The 18,734-nt window shown below is 41.0% G+C and overlaps 1 protein-coding gene across 7 annotated transcripts in view; it reads left to right on the forward strand.

Moving 5' to 3' along the window:
* Positions 1-7,330: 7,330 nt before the first annotated feature.
* Positions 7,331-18,734, forward strand: part of LOC114449142 (asialoglycoprotein receptor 1-like) — a 44,386-nt gene continuing 32,982 nt past the window's right edge. For 2 of the 7 annotated variants that reach the window (XM_028426553.1, XM_028426561.1), the window contains exons 1-4: positions 7,331-7,444; positions 7,552-7,611; positions 8,504-8,620; positions 8,968-9,116. In XM_028426553.1, the coding sequence (XP_028282354.1) occupies positions 7,378-7,444; positions 7,552-7,611; positions 8,504-8,620; positions 8,968-9,116 (393 nt within the window). In that variant the 5' untranslated portion in view covers positions 7,331-7,377. Of the gene's footprint in view, positions 7,445-7,551; positions 7,612-8,503; positions 8,621-8,967; positions 9,355-9,448; positions 9,607-9,728; positions 9,845-9,920; positions 10,271-18,127; positions 18,219-18,734 lie in introns of those variants that run through there. The other 5 variants (XM_028426556.1, XM_028426557.1, XM_028426563.1 and 2 more) reach the window with 4 other exon arrangements.

The raw sequence follows: 18,734 nt of genomic DNA on the forward strand, positions 1-18,734 counted from the left end.
TTTACTACTTCATTCAAAGCATGTGGTAGGACTGCACTGCTTCCAGAAGGTTCTTCCTGTTTTGCTGAAAATGCATGTTGTTCTCTACAGGCTCAGATCACTGCACGGTTCTTGAAGCTGCTGTGTGAGGAAGGTGCTGTCACTTTTGCATACTAGTCTTAATCAAGGGGCCGGACACATTGGCTGGATGAGAGGAGGGTTGTTGAGGCTAGAGAGGGAGGGGAGATGAGATGAAGGACAGTATGTAGAGATGAGGTAGAAGAGGGCAGACAGCGGCCAACCCAGTCACTTTTTTCCAATGGTGATGATTTTCTCCTTACACTTTACCACAGATGTTGGCTGTTTAATAAAAAAACTGTGTTATCTCTGCAAGTAACTACAGATGCAACAATAAAAAAGTGAGTTATTCATTCAAGAATAATAAAGGGAAACAAACAAAACACCCATACAAAATATGTAAATGTTAACAGTAATGCTAAAAGAAACTGCATCAAAGCTAAGGCCATACCCACATGGCCTTAGTAAGAAGAGGAAGAAATGTTTAATGCTACAGAGACACTAAATACAATGCTCCAACATTCTGTTTTATAAGAACTCCAATTCAAATTGTGTTCATCATATGTTAGTGTGCTGTTTGATAGGAGATAGAGGCTACTTCTGCCAAGTGTGTTATGTGAGGTGTGGGGTTTTAATAGGACCCAGGCGCAGACAAAAATAATGTTCAATAACGGGAGCTTTATTTAAAGCCAACACAAAAACCAGTCCTGAGGAGCAGGAGAACTAAAGGAGGGCTACTGAACACAGTGCCGGTCAAAAATGCAAAAAGTACAAATAAACATAAAACAATAACAAAACCAAACCTGAGGAGGGCAGAAAAACACGGAGGAAGAAGGAGGACGATGAGACGGTGGAAGGCAGGTAATCACAAGACAAGCAGGGACTCACAGGGGGTTCACATGGGGAAGAACTGACAAAGACAAAGGGAAAGCACAGGGTTTAAAAAGAGGAGAGACGACACAGGTGAACACAATTAGGGAGGAGCAGGTTTGACCTCTGTCATTGTCTTCAAAGGTAATGTTACAAAGTACTGAGTTATTTTGTTATTGACGAAATACTTAAGTTACAAAAGATTTATAAATAAATTCTTTGAAAATCCTTCAACGTGATTTCCTGGATTTTTTCTCCACATTCACAGTTGTAGTGTACCTATCATGAAAATTACAGACCTCTGTCAAGAGTTCAGTCAAACTTGTTGACTGAGATATAAAAACACAAACTTTGATCATGAAGTACTTTGCAAAACATGGTTTTCCAGGACTGTTTCATGGAAAGGAGCACCCGATGGACAAGCCCAGCTGCCAATGTCCTTCAGGGGCTGTTGGCAACATACAAGATCACAAAGAAATAGCTAGACAAGCTAGAAACAGAGGCAGTCTCTGCTCTCTGGATGCAGACGCAGCTCATGTATAAAACTTCCACCCCAGTGATACAATTGTGAAGATGCAAAGGGGACAGTTACAGAAAGATATTACCACTTTAAAGACAAATAATAGCTTAAGGAAAAGTAGAAGTGTTGATCTGGAAGACCCCAAGCCAGCATGCAGTTACCTGTCAAAAACACAGTGTGATTATATAAAACTCAGGACCTAATGAAGGTGATCCAGTTGTGGAGGAAACAAATGGCAGTAGAACAGATGGGGCCAGAGTCCATCTGCAAGACCAGAGGGGTGCAGAAATGAGAGAGAAGAAGGACAAAGGTCATACAGGGTGGAACAAACACATTCTCTGAGGTGTTAAATAACACACACACACAAACAGAAGTCAGACAGTTTGATATATATTGTAGTGTTTGCATAGTGCCAATTGTCAATGTCAATGTCAGTTTTATTTATATAGCACATTTATAAGGGCGTCGCTTAACATTAAAATACATAAAATAAACTCAAACTGATAGAATACATAAAAGAAACGTAAAACACAATAAAACAAAGATACAATCATGAAACATAAAATCCCAAAGAGCTGCCAATACTCAGGCAAAGGCCAAGGTGAATAAGTAAGTCTTAAGTAGAGATTTAAAAGTGGTGAGGCCATTTGCCGACCGCACAGCTAGAGGCAGAGCGTTCCACAGAGTGGGAGCCACGACTGAGAAGGCCCGGTCACCTCTAGTTTTTAAAAGAGATCGGGGGACCTCCAGAGCCATTTGGTTAGCAGACCTAAGAGCTCTGGAGGGCCGATGCAATACCAGGAGGTCTGATAAGTAGTCCGGGGCCAGCCCATGCAAGCACTTAAAAATGAATAAAAGAATCTTAAAATCAATTCTGTGCTTCACCAGTAGCCAGTGAAGTGAGGAAAGCACTGGCGTGATGTGCTCGCGCTTTTTTGTCCCAGTGAGAAGGCGAGCCGCTGCATTTTGGACCAGCTGCAGACGGTGAAGCTCTGACTGTCAAATTCCAATATATAGGGAGTTACAGTAGTCTAAGCGAGAGGTTATAAAAGCGTGGATGACTTTCTCTAAGTCACTCTGACTAAGGTATGGCTTTACCTTAGCAATAAGCCTTAGTTGAAAGAAACTAGCCTTGACCACTGAGCTCACCTGCTTGTCCAATTTAAAAGCACCATCTACAATCACCCCGAGATTCCTAGCATCAGTTTGTACACTCAACAAAAATATAAACGCAACACTTTTGTTTTTGCTCCCATGTTTCATGAGATGGACTTGAAGATCTAAACTTCATTCCAGATACACAATATTACCATTCCTCTCAAACATTGTTCACAAATCTGTCTAAATGTGTGATAGTGAGCACTTCTGCTTTGCTGAGATAATCCATCCCACCTCACAGGTGTGCCACATCAAGATGCTGATCTGACATCATGATTAGTGCACAGGTGTACCTCAAACTGCCCACAATAAAAGGCCACCCTGAAATGTGCAGTTTTGTCTCACAGCAAAATGCCACAGATGCCACAAGCATTGAGGGAGCGTGCAATTGGCATGCTGACAGCAGGAATGTCAACCAGATCTGTTGCTCGTGCATTGAATGTTCATTTCTCCACCATAAGCCGTCTCCAAAGGCGTTTCAGAGAATATGGCAGTACATCCAACCGGCCTCACAACCGCAGACCACGAGTAACCACACCAGCCCAGGACCTCCACATCCAGCAGGTTCACCTCCGAGATCGTCTGAGACCAGCCACTCAGACAGCTGCTGAAACAATTGGTTTGCATAACCAAACAATTTCTGCACAAACTGTCAGAAACCGTCTCAGGGAAGCTCAACTGCATGCTCGTCGTCCTCATCGGGGGCTTAACCTGACTCCAGATCGTCGCCGTAACAGACTTGAGTGGGCAAATGCTCACATTCGATGGCGTCTAGCACGTTGGAGAGGTGTTCTCTTCACGGATGAATCTCGGTTTACATTGTTCAGGGCAGATGGCAGACAGCGTGTGTGGCGTCGTGTGGGTGAGCGCTTTGCTGATGTCAATGTTGTGGATGGAGTGGCCCATGGTGGTGGTGGGGTCATGGTATGGGCAGGCATCTGTTATGGACGAAGAACACAGGTGCATTTTATTGATGGCATTTTGAATGCACAGAGATACCGTGATGAGATCCTGAGGCCCATTGTTGTGCCATACATCCATGAACATCACCTCATGTTTCAGCAAGATAATGCACGGCCCCATGTTGCAAGGATCTGTACACAATTCTTGGAAGCTGAAAATGTCCCAGTTCTTGCATGGCCAGCATACTCACCGGACATGTCACCCATTGAACATGTTTGGGATGTGCTTGACCGGCGTATACGACAGCGTGCACCAGTTCCCACTAATATCCAGCAACTTCGCACAGCCATTGAAGAGGAGTGGACGAACATTCCACAGGCCACAATAGACAATCTGATAAACTCTATGCGAAGAAGATGTGTTGCACTGCATGAGGCAAATGGTGGTCACACCAGATACTGACTGGTTCTGAGTCCCCAGACCGCCAATAAAGCAGAAACAAAATGCACATTTCAGGGTGGCCTTTTATTGTGGGCAGTTTAAGGTACACCTGTGCACTAATCATGATGTCAGATCAGCATCTTGATGTGGCACACCTGTGAGGTGGGATGGATTATCTCAGCAAAGCAGAAGTGCTCACTATCACACATTTAGACAGATTTGTGAACAATGTTTGAGAGGAATGGTAATATTGTGTATCTGGAATGAAGTTTAGATCTTCAAGTCCATCTCATGAAACATGGGAGCAAAAACAAAAGTGTTGCGTTTATATTTTTGTTGAGTGTATGTTTGGCGCCAGTGGGCCAAGGGAGCTGGCATTGACCTGGACTAGGTCGGGGCGACCAAACAAGACAACCTCAGTTTTGTTTTCGTTTAATTTCAGAAAGTTTAGGTCCATCCATTTCTTAATATCACCCATGCAGTTTAGCAGTGATTGGAGGGAATCTTTGGCAGAAACTCTAAGGGGCAAATACACCTACACGTCATCAGCAAAAACAATGGAAGGGGATGCTGTGTTTCCTGAATATGGACCCCAGGGGTAGCATGTAGAGAGAGAACAACAGCGGGCCCAGAACCGACCCCTGGGGCACCCCGCAGGTCAGAGGGGCCACTGAGGAAGAACACTGCCCTATCTGAACTGAGAAGGATCTGTCTGTCAGATAAGATTCAAACCACTTTAGGGCAGTGCCTTTTATGCCGACATAGTGCTCTAAGCGAGCCAAGAGAATCCTATGGTCTACCGTGTCAAAGGCCGCTGTCAGGTCGAGGAGAATTAAAATGGCACAGTTGCCAGAGTCAAGGGTTAGTAAGAGATCATTAAAAACTTTTAAAAGAGCAGTTTCAGTGCTGTGGAGAGGCCTAAAACCAGATTGAAACGGTTCACAGACATTGGCTGTTTTTAAAAATTCTTGGATTTGAGTAAGAACAGCTTTCTCTAAAACCTTTGACATAAAAGGGAGCTTGGAAATTGGTCTAAAATTGGTTAAAACCAAGGGGTCTAGGCATTTCTTTTTTAAAAGAGGCTGCACCGTGGCATGTTTAAAAGAGGATGGAACAGATCCAGAGCTCAGACACAGATTTATCAGAATCAGAATCAGAATCAGAATCATGTTTATTGCCATGTAAGTGAAGGGGGTTCACATTACTAGGAATTTGCCTTAGTGATTGGTGCATACAAAGAACATATGACAATTAACATGCAATAAGATAAAAACTAAGATAAAACTAAAACTAAGATAAAATTAAGTAAATAAACTAAAGTAAGGCTAAATGTACATGACAGACATGGCGTAACAGACATACAATGAACAGAACATAAAATACTGTGCAGATGAAATGGTAAACATAGACCCTTATATGATCGAATGGAACAGTGTAATAATGTAATAATGTAACAGGTACCACATGGATCGGTGAGGTGGTACTCGTGTGCAAGTAGTGCAAGATGGAGTAAACAGTGCAAATAGTCGTCATTGTGCAGTGACTATACTAAAGTGACCTTCTGAAGACAGTGCAGAGCAGTGCATTAATTACAGTTTAACAGTCCAACAGCAGAGGGGAAGAAGCTGTTCTTGTGGCGTGAGGTTCTGGTCCGAATGGACCGTAACCTCCTGCCTGAGGGGAGTGGCTCAAAGAGTCCGTGTCCAGGGTGAGAAGGGTCAGCTGTGATCCGACCTGCACGCCTCAGAGTCCTGGAGACGTACAGGTCCTCGATAGATGGCAGGCTGCAGCCGATCACCTTCTCAGCAGAGCGCACAACACGCTGCAGTCTGTGCCTGTCCCTGGCAGTGGCCCCAGCGTACCACACTGTGGAGGTGAGGATGGACTCAATGATGGCCGTGTAGAACTGAACCATCATCAATTTATAAATTGTAAGCTAAAAGTGTCAACTGTGCAGAAGACCTCTTTAAAAAAGACGGGATGGAATGCTGTCAGATTGGCAAGTGGCAGGCCGTAAATGTTTAACAATCTCAGTGAGGTGAGATAGTGACTTGTAACTTGGTCTTTTAGAAATGATCTTTTTTCATTTGTTAAATCATTGTCATAGTCAACAGACTGTGCACGTCAATGCTATGGAGCTGTTAGGATGTGTCAACGAGATCACGTGGACCTGTAGAGCAGTCATGATGGATATGATGGTTCTCATGGGGATTTTCCTAAACCTAGAAAATGGTTCATTATAGTCCCACATTAAGAAGAGACATTGTTATAAGCTAACTGTGGAGCTATGACATGGGTCAGTATGTGGGGTGGGGTGAGGAACCCAATGGCCAAATAGGGGGGGACCTAAGGCAGGGCCTCACTACAACTGGTTAAAGTATGATCTTGGCAGGAAGCTGTAGTGATGCTTTGTATGGCCCCCATAGCATCAAAGAGGGGATTGTATAAGAAATGTCTGATGTTCAGTTCTCCCTGACACTACAAGCTGTTTTTTTCTCCCCTGGTGCTAAGTTTAATTTTCATCCAGGGTCAGGTTTGGCTTTAATAGTGGATTTGGCATGAAAAACTGGTCAGGTTAGGCATTAAAAACATTAAAAACACTGACATAAAAAAGAAAAAGGGTCGCACTATTATTGACGCTGTCAGGGTTCGTCAGGAGGAGGACACAAATGCAGAGGCACAGGGCGGTTTAAGAGTTCAACAAACTAAAAATGGCACTTCACGTGGCAAAACGCCAAAGGCAAAAACCAAAGTCTCATAATAAAGCATCACAGCAGGTTCAAAAATCGTAGCATGACAAAATTACCTAGGCTTGATGTCGAGACAAACTGGCAGAGTGCAGGAAAGACAAAGACTAAATACACAAGGGCCAGGGAAGGCAACAAGACACAGGTGACACATGAGGGCAGGGCAGGCAATCAAACAAGGAGGGAAACCACAGGAAGTAAAACTCAAGACAATGCACAGGGGGGACAGGACTACCAAAGTAAAACAGGAAGCACAAGACAAGACAAACAAGACACAAGGACTAAACAAAAACCCAGAGAAACCAAACACTAGAACTACAGGAAAATAACAATAACTAAACACAGATTAAACTAAAAACCCAAAACAAGGAAACAAAACCAGAATTAACAGCAGGTCGTGGAGGAGGCCTTCTACACTGATCATGACATTGCAAAAAGGTGTGCTTTTAAAAAAAAGAAAAGAAAAGAAAAGAAATGAGCTTTTGCTCATGTTACACAACATACCTGATATTTTAATTGCCTTGAATTCCTGTAAACATTCAGTATCGGATGCAAATGACTTTCTCAGGCAAAAGCAGAAGTTGGCCATGTGTAATTTAAGAGTGCCAAGGTCAACACAACAGAGGAAACATCAATCCACCTCTCTCTCTGTGAATCAGATCAGACTCAGTGACTGCAGCAATGGCCGAGGAACAGCTTAACTACGCCTCCATTGTGTTTAAGAATAAATACTCTTCACGATCAGAAGGTGAGTGAACCTTTTAAGAACAACATTCCATCGTCCTGTGTTTTTATTTGACTGTTTTTTTTACTGATTTCTTGAACTACACGCTAATTAACATGTTAACCTTTCAGTTAAAAAAGAGGAAGAAACTGTGTACGATCAAGTCAAGGTGCAAAATGATCGACAAACTGGTAAGATGAAAAAAAAAACACTTCTTACTTTGCTCAAGTGCACCTTAGAACCAGATGAGTGTACATCTACCTATAAGACAACTTTTGCGTTTGTTTTGCATTGATATCAACATTAATGTCATTATGTGAGCCCATGAAATAAAGTGTTAATACTGTACTTGATGAAACCATCATTTTACAGTTACATTAAAACACATTGATAATGATTTCATTTTTTATTATTTACATGACATGTTTTATGTGTTTTCCCTTTTCTCCATTGGAAGAGCTTTGATAACATGCTCTAAGTTCTTGTTTTTGTTAAAGCGAACAGCTGACAAGGTTTTTTGACCCAGCAGACACTTTGTAGTTGATTTTCTGTGAATCTTTTGACTGTTGTTTTAGTTTAAGTGCTGAACGAGAGTGAAACACAGCGAATCATGATTCGTTCCCCTGAGGACACTGGGTGCTTTGTCCAGCTCACATTATCTGAACTCTGTGTCATCAAGAGGAACAGATAAGCTTTATGAGATCATACACATGTAAACAATCCGGGTAGCAACAAATACACATTTTTCTTTTTTTTTTCTTTTGCATTGAAGTACTTTAGTTACTGAAGTTACTGTTGTTGAAAAATTGTTCCAATACTTTGCTTGATATGGCGCCATTTTTTCAGTTTTTCTTTGGGGACAAAGAAAAAGTTGAGCCTATGCGCTCCTTGAGTCAGACCTAGTGAGTTACCTGCCTTACCCTGTTATTACAGTGTATGACTATGTTCAGTTAAGCTCCGCAGTGTTACACTGATATTTGATTTGATTTTTTTCTCTACTATGACACAAATACTAACTAAAGTAAAATTCTACACACCACCACGCTGCTAAATCTTCATTATTGACGTGTTGTTCACTCTCAGCAGAACTTGTGCCAGACAAGGAAGCAGATGGCAGAAGTTTCCAATATCAGCACTTGGCCTGTTTGGGGACGTTATGTGTCATTTTGCTGTTGGGTATCATTGCACTTGTGAGCTACAGTAAGTACACACAACAGGCAGCGCATGTACTGCTATCATTCATTAATTTGTAATCATAGATACTTAGTATAGGTATGTAGTAAACAATAATTTTTAGAAGTTTTCTACACAAAATATTCCACAAAAAGACACAAACTAAAAAGCATCATCTGTGACCTTCACTTAAATCTGCTCTGTCCAACTGTTATACTGGCCTTGTAATGATACATCCTTTATAAGACACGATTGTGAAGTAATCAGCACACACACATTACAAATTAGAACAGGCAGGAAAGAAGTTTTATAAAATTGACAAAAGCAACGCTGCATTATTCCTCATTCTTATGAAGCTAATGTTCATTTTGCAGTTGCTACATGGAATCATGATGTAACTCGGCTGGAAGAGTTAAAGCACAACCAAACAGTCCTGACCACACAGAATGAAAACTTGAAGAGGGACAACAAAAACCTGACTGCAGGAAACCAGAACCTTCAACTGAAGAACCAGCAGCTGGAGGCTCTCAATGACAATCTGACAGATATCAACACCGATCTGACCACAGAGAATGAAAACTTGAAGAGGGACAACAACAACCTGACTGCAGGAAACCAGAACCTTAAAATACAGAACCAGCAGCTGGAGATGGACAAAAAGAACCTCACAGCACAACTGCAGAACATGGAGACAGCAGAGATGGCATTCAACATCAGTCGAGCTCAGTGGACCTATGATCAGTACTGTAAGATAAATACTGGTATGTTCAGATCTGAATAATTATCAACAAAGATAACCAATAATAATATCAGCACACAGAGATGTTGGTTATTAGTTGGTCTCTTTTGTTTCAGAGAATCGGGGTTGTCAGAGTGGCTGGAAAATCTCTCAGTCCAACTGTTATGCTGTTAATAACCCTGCACCTCCTGATCAGAGAAGCTGGGAAGAAGCTCGAGAAGACTGCAGAGGGAAGATTTCAGATTTGGTTGTTGTAGTTAATGATGCTGAAAAGGTAACTAGAAAACACATGTATATATCTGACAGGCTATATGAAATGAAGTCCTTACATCACAGTTTGTTTATTCAAATCAAATATTTAAGTGTTCCTGATAACTTTCTCTCTGTTGTCTTTAGAGATTTGTCACAGATCACAGCTGGCCCATAGGAGGAGTAGATCATGGATACTGGCTTGGTCTGAGAGTTGAAGATGGGAAATGGAAGTGGGTGGATGGACATGATCTGACTGATCTGTAAGAGACACATTCATGAACACTTTGAAGTGTAAAAAGTATCAGACTTTATTTAACTGTCATGTTTATTCTTCAGCTCCTGGATACAACAACTTCCTGCAACTGAAGGTCAATGTGCAGTTTCTTTCTCTAGTAATGAATGGACATCAGTGAGCTGTAATGAGAAGAAACCATGGCTCTGCAAGAAGAAGGCTTTAACTCTTTAAAGACTGCAGTCAAACTGAAAAAGACCTGAAGACCTGTCAGTAAATATAACAACATAAGTTTAATATCTGTGATTTATAGACTGCTGTTTCACAGTGTTATTGTATTCATGGGTATTTAAATAGAGTGAGGCTGTGTGAATACACACAATGTGTAAGGTACATGTTTTAACTGTAAAGAGCATAATCTTTGCTTTGCGTGAATAAAAATGTTTCACTTTGTTGCTGTTTGTTGCTTCTTTAACACTTACATATTGTTCACATTCTTTCCTTCACCGTGGGCTCCAGACCAAGAACTCCCTCATAATAGTAATCTATACAAAATTCTGAAGCGCAGCTCTATTTAGAATGTATGAATTTTAGGGGTGGAACGGTTCACTAAATCGGTTCGGTTCGTATCACGATTCTGAGGTCACGGTTTTCGGTTCGGTTTACATTGTTGAGGTTTTTTCTACTTTTAACACTCTGCAAATACCAGATGAGCATAAAATACACAGCCTAATTATCCAACATTCAACATATTTAAGAATCAGTTCAGTGTTTCCATCATTGTATCAGGTCAAGTCAATTTCATTTCTTTTTAATTTCTATATAGCACCAGATCATAACAGAAGCCATTTAAGAAAACCTTTCCTCCAGAGAGAGTCACTAGTTGCTTTTGATTAAAAAATAAAAGTTTGCAAAGCCGCCAAATGTACATGAACACATGGATGATTAGTAATGTCCATCCATGATGCCCTGCTCTGGCTCGTGGGTTAGCGAACAAGTTCAGTTAAGTCCATAAATAAGTCTGTCCATCAATGACAGGCTGATTAACGTAGTAGCAGTAAGAATACTGCTCACTGTCAGCTGGTTTATGTGTTAAATACAGGGTAAAAAGTGGGGATGATTATTTTTCATCCATATTTATCATCCATTCAGCCTCTCTTCACTCGATGCCCACAGCCTGGACCATCACACAGGTATCAAAATCACTAGTTGCCCAAAGTGTTTACAACCTTTTATGTTGCTTTCTGAAATCTGAAAGCACTATCATTGCTAACAATGAATTATATTTATGTATAAAATGCAGCCCTATTGTAGTACAGTGAAATATTTTTGTTTTGTCTGAATAAGCAAGGACATATGATCATTTGATTCAGTACAACTCTGCTCTAGTTTACATGCCCGGGGAGTTATTCAATGTAGAACCGCCACATGGTATGAGGGCCTAACATCCAAAAGTTATTGGCATTTGCCAGAGAAGAAGGCATTTCTATGGAGGGCCGCACACCCCCCCCATGTGCTAGCCAGAGGTACCCTGCCATTAGGTACTAGGATGGGATCCTCAGGCCCATTGTGAGACCATATAACTGGGATATTTTAGTCATTGAGATCTAGAATGTGTTTTTAACAGTGTATTATGGCATTAACATTGATCATATTTTATAGTGTAAATCGAGGCCCACAAGCTTTAGTTTCCTTCAGGTATACATACATCACATACAGGTGATGAAGGGTTAAATATGTTTCTCTCTGGGTTACAGTGTGTCAGGCACTCTGCAGGGGGGGGGGGTAGTTTTATTGAAAGTCTTGGCTTTTCCTGTTTTATTTTGTAGTTTTAACATTGCCTCTTGTTTCAGGTGTCTTGTCTTCCCGTCCTTGTGTGTGGCCCCCCCCCCTGCTGATTACCTGCCGGCCCTAATGTGTCTCACCCGTGTCCTAGTGGGACAAAAACAACCTCAGATGAACAACAACATAACTTTTTTGTGCCATTATTTACATATGTAGTAAAATCAAGTCAAAGAAAACAAACATGTGGTCGACACTACCCTCCATGATTCAGCAGCTTGTAGCTCCACCTTTAGCAGCAACAACTGGAAGTAATGGTTTCCGTTTATTTTTCAGTTATTCTGATGTAGATTAGCTGCTGAGCTTTGGAGCTTTGTTCTGTTGTATGAGCCAGTTTCCACCAAGCTTTAACAGTCAGACAGATGGACTCACATTTGTCTCTAGAACACTCTGGTATACAGAGGAGTTCATGGTCCACTCAATGACTGTGAGGTGTCCGGATCCTGTGGCTGTAAAACAAAAACTAATCATCATCCCTCCACCACCGTGTTTGACAGTGTGTATGAGGTGTTTCTGCTGAAAGTAACGAGACCTGATTATGTTTTTACACAAAAAAGGAAAAAAACACATAGAATTCAAAGAGAGAAGGAAATAACTTATTTTAATGTTTGGTGCCTGATGAATAAATACTGTTTGTTCACATGTTAGTGGTGTTTGACTTTATGGGAAAAAGCTGAAAGCAAACTGTCATCATCTTTAAAGCAGAACTAAAAACCACACATCTGTGAAATATAAAGTGGTCAGACTGCAATCTGTAATGTTTCACTTTTAGCCTTCTTCTGTTCAAGATTGTTTTCAGACCTGTTTAATTGTGAACTTGATTAATGTTTCAAATTGAACAGACAAAAAAAACAACAATGGCTGCTTCTTCTGCAGGTAAGACACTTTAAACTTTACACATTCAAACTTTACAGTGTTTTTATCTTTTAGTGGAACAGTGCACTGTTTGTCTTTTCAATCACAGATGTTTTGAATTTGATTAAAGCTTCAACATCAATCTTTTCTACATCATTCATCATATTTCACATGACTAATAATAATGGATTATTGTATTTATTTATATATAGTTTTACATAGTTATTTGAAGTATCACGATCCCAGGCCAACTCCTGGGTGGTTCCTTTTAAACAAGTGTGAACTTGTATTCAAAGTGTAATTCAGCTACATTATTTTGATGCCCCATATGAGACATGCTATCTATACATGCATCTATCCAAAGTGTGTTAACGCTACAACTGCATACAGAGATGTTGGTTATTAATTGGTCTTATTTCAGGACAGCATCTGGGTTGTCAGAAGAAATCTCTTAGTCCAACTCTTACGCTGTACCTCCTAAACAGAGAAGCCGGGAAGAAGCTCATGGAGACTGCAGAGAGAAGATTTCAGATTTGGTTGTTGTAGTTAATGAAGCTGAAATCACAGTTGGCCCATAGGAGGAGTAAATCCTGGATACTGGCTTGGTCTGAGAGTTGAAGATGGGAAATGGAAGTGGGTGGATGGAAGTGATCTGACTGATGTGTAAGAGACACATTCATGAACACTTTGAAGTGTAAAAAGTATCAGACTTTATTTAACTGTCATGTTTATTCTTCAGCTCCTGGATACAACAACTTCCTGCAACTGAAGGTCAATGTGCAACTTCATTCCAAACCGAAGGACAGAAATCAGTGAACTGTACTGAGAAGAAACCATGGATCTGCAAGAAGAAGGCTTTAACTCTTTAAAGACTGCAGTCAAACTGAAAAAACCTAAAAAAAAGACTGTCTGTAAATATAATCTAAATTATTTTAAGACAATTGAATTATATCATTTTATGTCTCCTTTAATATTCTTTTTTTTAAAGAAATGTACTTAAATAGAGTGAGGCTGTGTGTGTCTGTGCTGTGTGAATATACACAATGTGTACATGCTGTTTGTGTTGTGACTGCTGACAGCAGCATGAGAGACAAACAGTGGCAGGCTCTCAGTGTTTATGATATTATTGAATAACTTTGAATCTTCAGAGCTGAACTTTGACACTTTGTATTGGAGCAGATTGATGAAGGGACCAACAGGATTGATCAGTGTCCTGTTTCATAGAAACACTTAAATTTTTGCTGCCAGCAGAGGGCGCTGCAGGACTTCTCAACAACATGTTACCTTATTATAACTATAGTAAATTTCTAAGCACAGATCTATTCACATTTTAACTAACATGAATACATGGATGATTAATAATTAAGTAATGTTTTAGAGAACATGAAGTGTGTTTTAGAGTCATGCTTATTACAAACTAGTCATTCATTAGTACATAAAACACCATGCATGCACCATCTGCAGAGCAGAAGGTGCATGTGTTCCATGCTCATCCTGACGTCATGTTTTGTTGCAGTGTTTGGTTATTTCCCGGTTTATTTTGTTCTCCTTTCAGATCACTTCCTGTCCTGTTCCGGTCTATGTGATTACCTGTAGCAGTCTGACATAATTCAGCTGTGTCCCATTGTCTGTGCTGCTTTGTGTATTTATCATGTGTGTGTCCTCTCAGTTGTTGACAGTGTCAGGCTCAGATTGCTGCACTGTCCTTAGCACTTTGCTCATTTAAACATAAAATAAGAAAACTATATTTATTTTATTTACAGTTCATTTCAAGATGGAGAATACTTTAAAGAAAACAAATGCCTGTCTAAAGACGTAGATGTAAGTCTGACTGAATATTGATGATTTGGAACTTTAATTGTGGTTACTTCAATAAAGAAGCACAACGAATCTGATTCAGATTGACGAATCTGTTAATATACTTCAGCAAACTGGTGGACATTGTGCTGATGATGTAAGGAAATATTGTCCTTTAAATAGACCTGTCCACTTTGTTGGAAGGAATTGTGCCTGTGGAACTTTGCTTATGCCTCATCTCTGATTGCTAAGGGGTGTTTTACCCTCTTTGGCCTTAACTGTGGAATAACTTCATCCCCTTTAAATTCCCACTGCTGTGTTGGTTGGTGTTGGTTGGCCACATTCCAGAGTGTGGCCAGTAATTCTTAAATTGTTATCCAGCCCTGCATTCACTACAACTCTGAGCTACAAATCTCTGACCACCAACTGTTACTTTTAGATGTTGTTTTTCTTCTACAAAATTGGGTCAGTAATTTATTTTATATATTTTTTCAGCAGTGTATTCTAAAAAGTTGGTGCTGTCTGTTGGACACACCAGTGGACTGCCAGATTTTGGCACAGTACTTGAGATCTGCTTAGTGGATGGACATATATTTTTCATTATTGAACTATTCACAGCTGGTTTGTTGGCACCCAGCATTAACACAACCACCTTCCCCTGACTGCATACCTGGCTGATGGGAAGCTTCAAATCATTCCAAAGATATTTATGATACAGTAGGTATCTAATTCCACTCTTACTAATAATATGTTCTCAATTATTATTCAAGACTATCTCTGCACTGTTAATGTATAAAATTATGCTGAATGTCACACTGCACCCTGTCGTGGTGGAGACGAATCACTGATTCAACGCCTGTCTTGTAGAAGTATTTACAGGTTATTCCCTGTACATATGAAATATGTAATAGAGTGGAGAGATAGTCTCTTCACTCAGAGAACAAGGGTTACACCGTAACAACACTTAAAGTTTAGTTCACACTGTCAGATCCTGTTTCTGGCTCCACATTAGACACTGCAAGCTTAAGTTCACAAAGTGGTGCTTCATCAGTGGAATGACCTGATCCATTTGTTGTTCCTTCTTTCTGTCATGATGTTGAACTTCAGCTGAAGGCAGCAAATGTTGCATAATGCAAGGGTGGGGACAGTGATGGAAAAAGTGTCAAGACTTAAATACTAAAAGACACAATATCCAAAATCACTGCATATCCATGGAAAGACCATTATGAAGCTAGAGTTCACCCTTATCCCATGGTTACGAGGTACCACGGGTTCACCACTTTCCTGAAGGAACAGCTGCCGCATGTGTTGACACTGCACCACATGCAGCTCCCACATAACTGTTTGGCGAGGCTGTGCAACTTGTTCCAAACAGTCCTCGAGTTCTACAGAGAGTCAGTGACATGATGTTGCACTGACATCCATTATGTTGCTCGTCTCTCTGAAACTCCAAGGAGGACACTTGTCCATTCAAAGGCCTCTGTCCGCAGTTTCTTGCCAAGCTGGAATTTGGTATTTTCTCAGTGAAATAATTTTCCTTAACTAACCAAAGATTCTTATTCTTATTTGTAAGGGAAAGCCAAACATTCATTTTTGGAATAGGCTGACATCTTCTACTTAAAATCAGGTGCTAGATGAGCTGCTCATCTGCTTCCTTACACTGATCACTTGAAAGCAGTTTTTTATATATATAAATGCTGATGGCGAGTTGTAGCATTTAAATAACAATAGGCAGAAGTAGCAGCTTTCCCCTATCAAACAGCACACTAACAGATGATGAACAAAAGTATTATTTAAACTTGAGTTCTCATTGTTATGAAACTTACTTTTGATACTTGTGTATTTAGATGTTTTCTTCAAAGGCTGCTATTAAAAAATAATGCTGATTTGTTTTTTTGAGTTCCCGAAATGTAAAAAATAATTTAGATTTTCTTTCTCTACATAGATACAGAGTGTTATACATACATACATAGTGTTATGGCACTGTTTCCTGGTGCTGGTGTTCTGCCAGCCTCAGAGGGTCTCACGAGGAGGACATCAATGGTATGACAGACTGCATCACAGAATACATCAAATTCTGTGAGGACACAGTTATGCCCACCCTGGACGGTTTCCATTTTTCCTTACAACAAGCCGTGGACCTGAACACTCTACTCAACAAGAAGAAGAGTTGCCTTGAGGTCTGGAAACAAGGAGGAGCTGCGGAGGGTGCAACACCAACTGAGAGACAAGCTGAGGGAGAGTAAGGACTCCTACAGGAGGATGCTGGAAGCCAAATTCCAGCAAAACAACATGAGGGAGGTGTGGACTGGAATAAAGAAGATCACAGGATGTGGGGGGAGAGGGAGACTGACTGATGGCAGCAGGAAGAGAGCTAAAAAGCTTAACATGGTGAGGAGAAACACAAGGCTGCAGGCCCTGATGGCATCAGCCACAGGGTCCTGAGGACCTGTGTCAGCCAGCTGTCTGCAGTTCTCCAGCATCTCTACAACCTGACCCTCTGCCTGGAGAGGGTGCCACTCCTCTGAAAGACCTCCTGCCTGGTTCCTGTACCTAAGAAGTCTTCTCCATCTGGCCTCAGTGATTACCGCCCAGTTGCCCTCACATCTCATGTGATGAAGTTGCTGGAGAGGCTGGTGTTGGCTAACCTTGGGCCGCAGGTGAGATCTTCTCTGGACCCTCTGCAGTTTGCCTACCAGCTGCATCTGGGGGTGGATGATGCCATCATCTATCTGCTGCAGCGAGCTCACTCACACCTGGATGGTGGTGGAGGCACCATGAGAATCACATTCTTCTCTAGTGCCTTCAACACCATCCAGCCTCCATTACTTGGTGAGAAGCTGCTGCTGACGGGTGCTGGTAGGTCCACTGTCTCCTGGATCACTGATTACCTGACAGACAGGCCACAGTTCATCCGGCTGGGTGGTGTCCTGTCTGATACGGTGATGAGTGGTGTGGGAGCCCCACAGGGCATTGTGCTTTCTCTGTTCCTGTTCACCTTATACACCTCAGATTTTCAGTACAACTCAGAGTCATGTCACTTACAGAAGTTTTCTGATGACTCTGCAGTTGGTGGGTGTATAAGTGGTGAACAGGAGGAGGAGTACAGGAGGCTGGTGGACAGATTTGTGGAGTGGGCTGGAGGGAATCACCTGCTGCTTGATATGGACAAGACTAGAGAGATGGTGATTGACTTCAGGAAGAAGGGAACAACATCACAGCCCCTTTGTATCCTGGGTAGGATGTGGAGATGGAAGAGGAGCATAAGTACCTGGGAGTGACCATCGACAGCAGACTGAGCTGGAGGACCAACAGCACAGCTGTGTACAAAAAGGCCTGCAGCAGACTTTTATACCTTCATTCCAAATTCTAAATTGCACACCTTTGTTTCTGTACCTATGTTTTATATATGTATTTGCTGTAAATAATGTTTATACTGTTTATTTCTACTGTCGATGTATGTTTTTAGTATGCTTGAGTGCCTGTATTTTTATTTTTTATTTTAGATACTTTAATAATCCCAGAGGGAAATTGTTTAAGGGTGCTGCCAAGCAGTGTCATATAATGACTAGCAAGGCGCTACACCAGTGAGTACACTGGAGGTAAAGTGCCTTGCCCAAGGACACACAACAGTGACTAGGGAGGAGTTGGGATCTTGCTGCTGCAATAGCAACATTTCCCAGCTTAGTATTTATATTCTATTCTATTTCTTGTTTTTTTGTAGTTCTCTGTTTATTCATGGTTCCTATTATTAGTTCTCTAGAGGAAGCAACCACCTGTCTTTTTACATTATTCTGTGGTTTATCTGCAGAGTACGTTTAGCTGTGTGAATCACATCAGACTCAGAGTGACTTCAGCAATGGCCGCGGAAATTGTGTTGAAGAATAAAAAGGCATCAGTATCAGAAGGTGAGTGAAACTTTTAAGAACTTTCAATCGTTGTTTTTCACATCAACATTAAGCCGACACTAATCCAGCACTATGCAGATGGTGAATGTTTTACTTTAATTTCAGCATTAAAGTAAAAGTTGCAAAAGGCCCCACCTGACTGTTTGATCATGTGCAGTATAGGAACTAATATCTCATCAGAAAGAGCCCATTAATTATTATCTGCTGCTTGTGATCACCAAGCATGTCGTCTTCCCAAATGTGCACATAAATGTAACAGAGTGGTTTTTTGTTTAGTATTTTCAATTTATGCAACCCTCACTAGAAATGACAACATACCTGTTCTTACTAAAAAAACAGGAGGAAGAGTAATGAACTGCTTTCCCCCTTTTTCTGCAAGGAAATATATATCCCTCATCATTTTTCCTCAACAAGCTTAATTTTACATAAATTTTGTTAATATGATTTTAAAATTTTTCATAGGTCAACGGTACACTGTGGGCAAATTTTACCCCCTAATGTGTTGTTTGGGGACAA

This window comes from Parambassis ranga, chromosome 16 (assembly GCF_900634625.1).
Source record: "Parambassis ranga chromosome 16, fParRan2.1, whole genome shotgun sequence".
Taxonomy (NCBI): domain Eukaryota; kingdom Metazoa; phylum Chordata; class Actinopteri; family Ambassidae; genus Parambassis; species Parambassis ranga.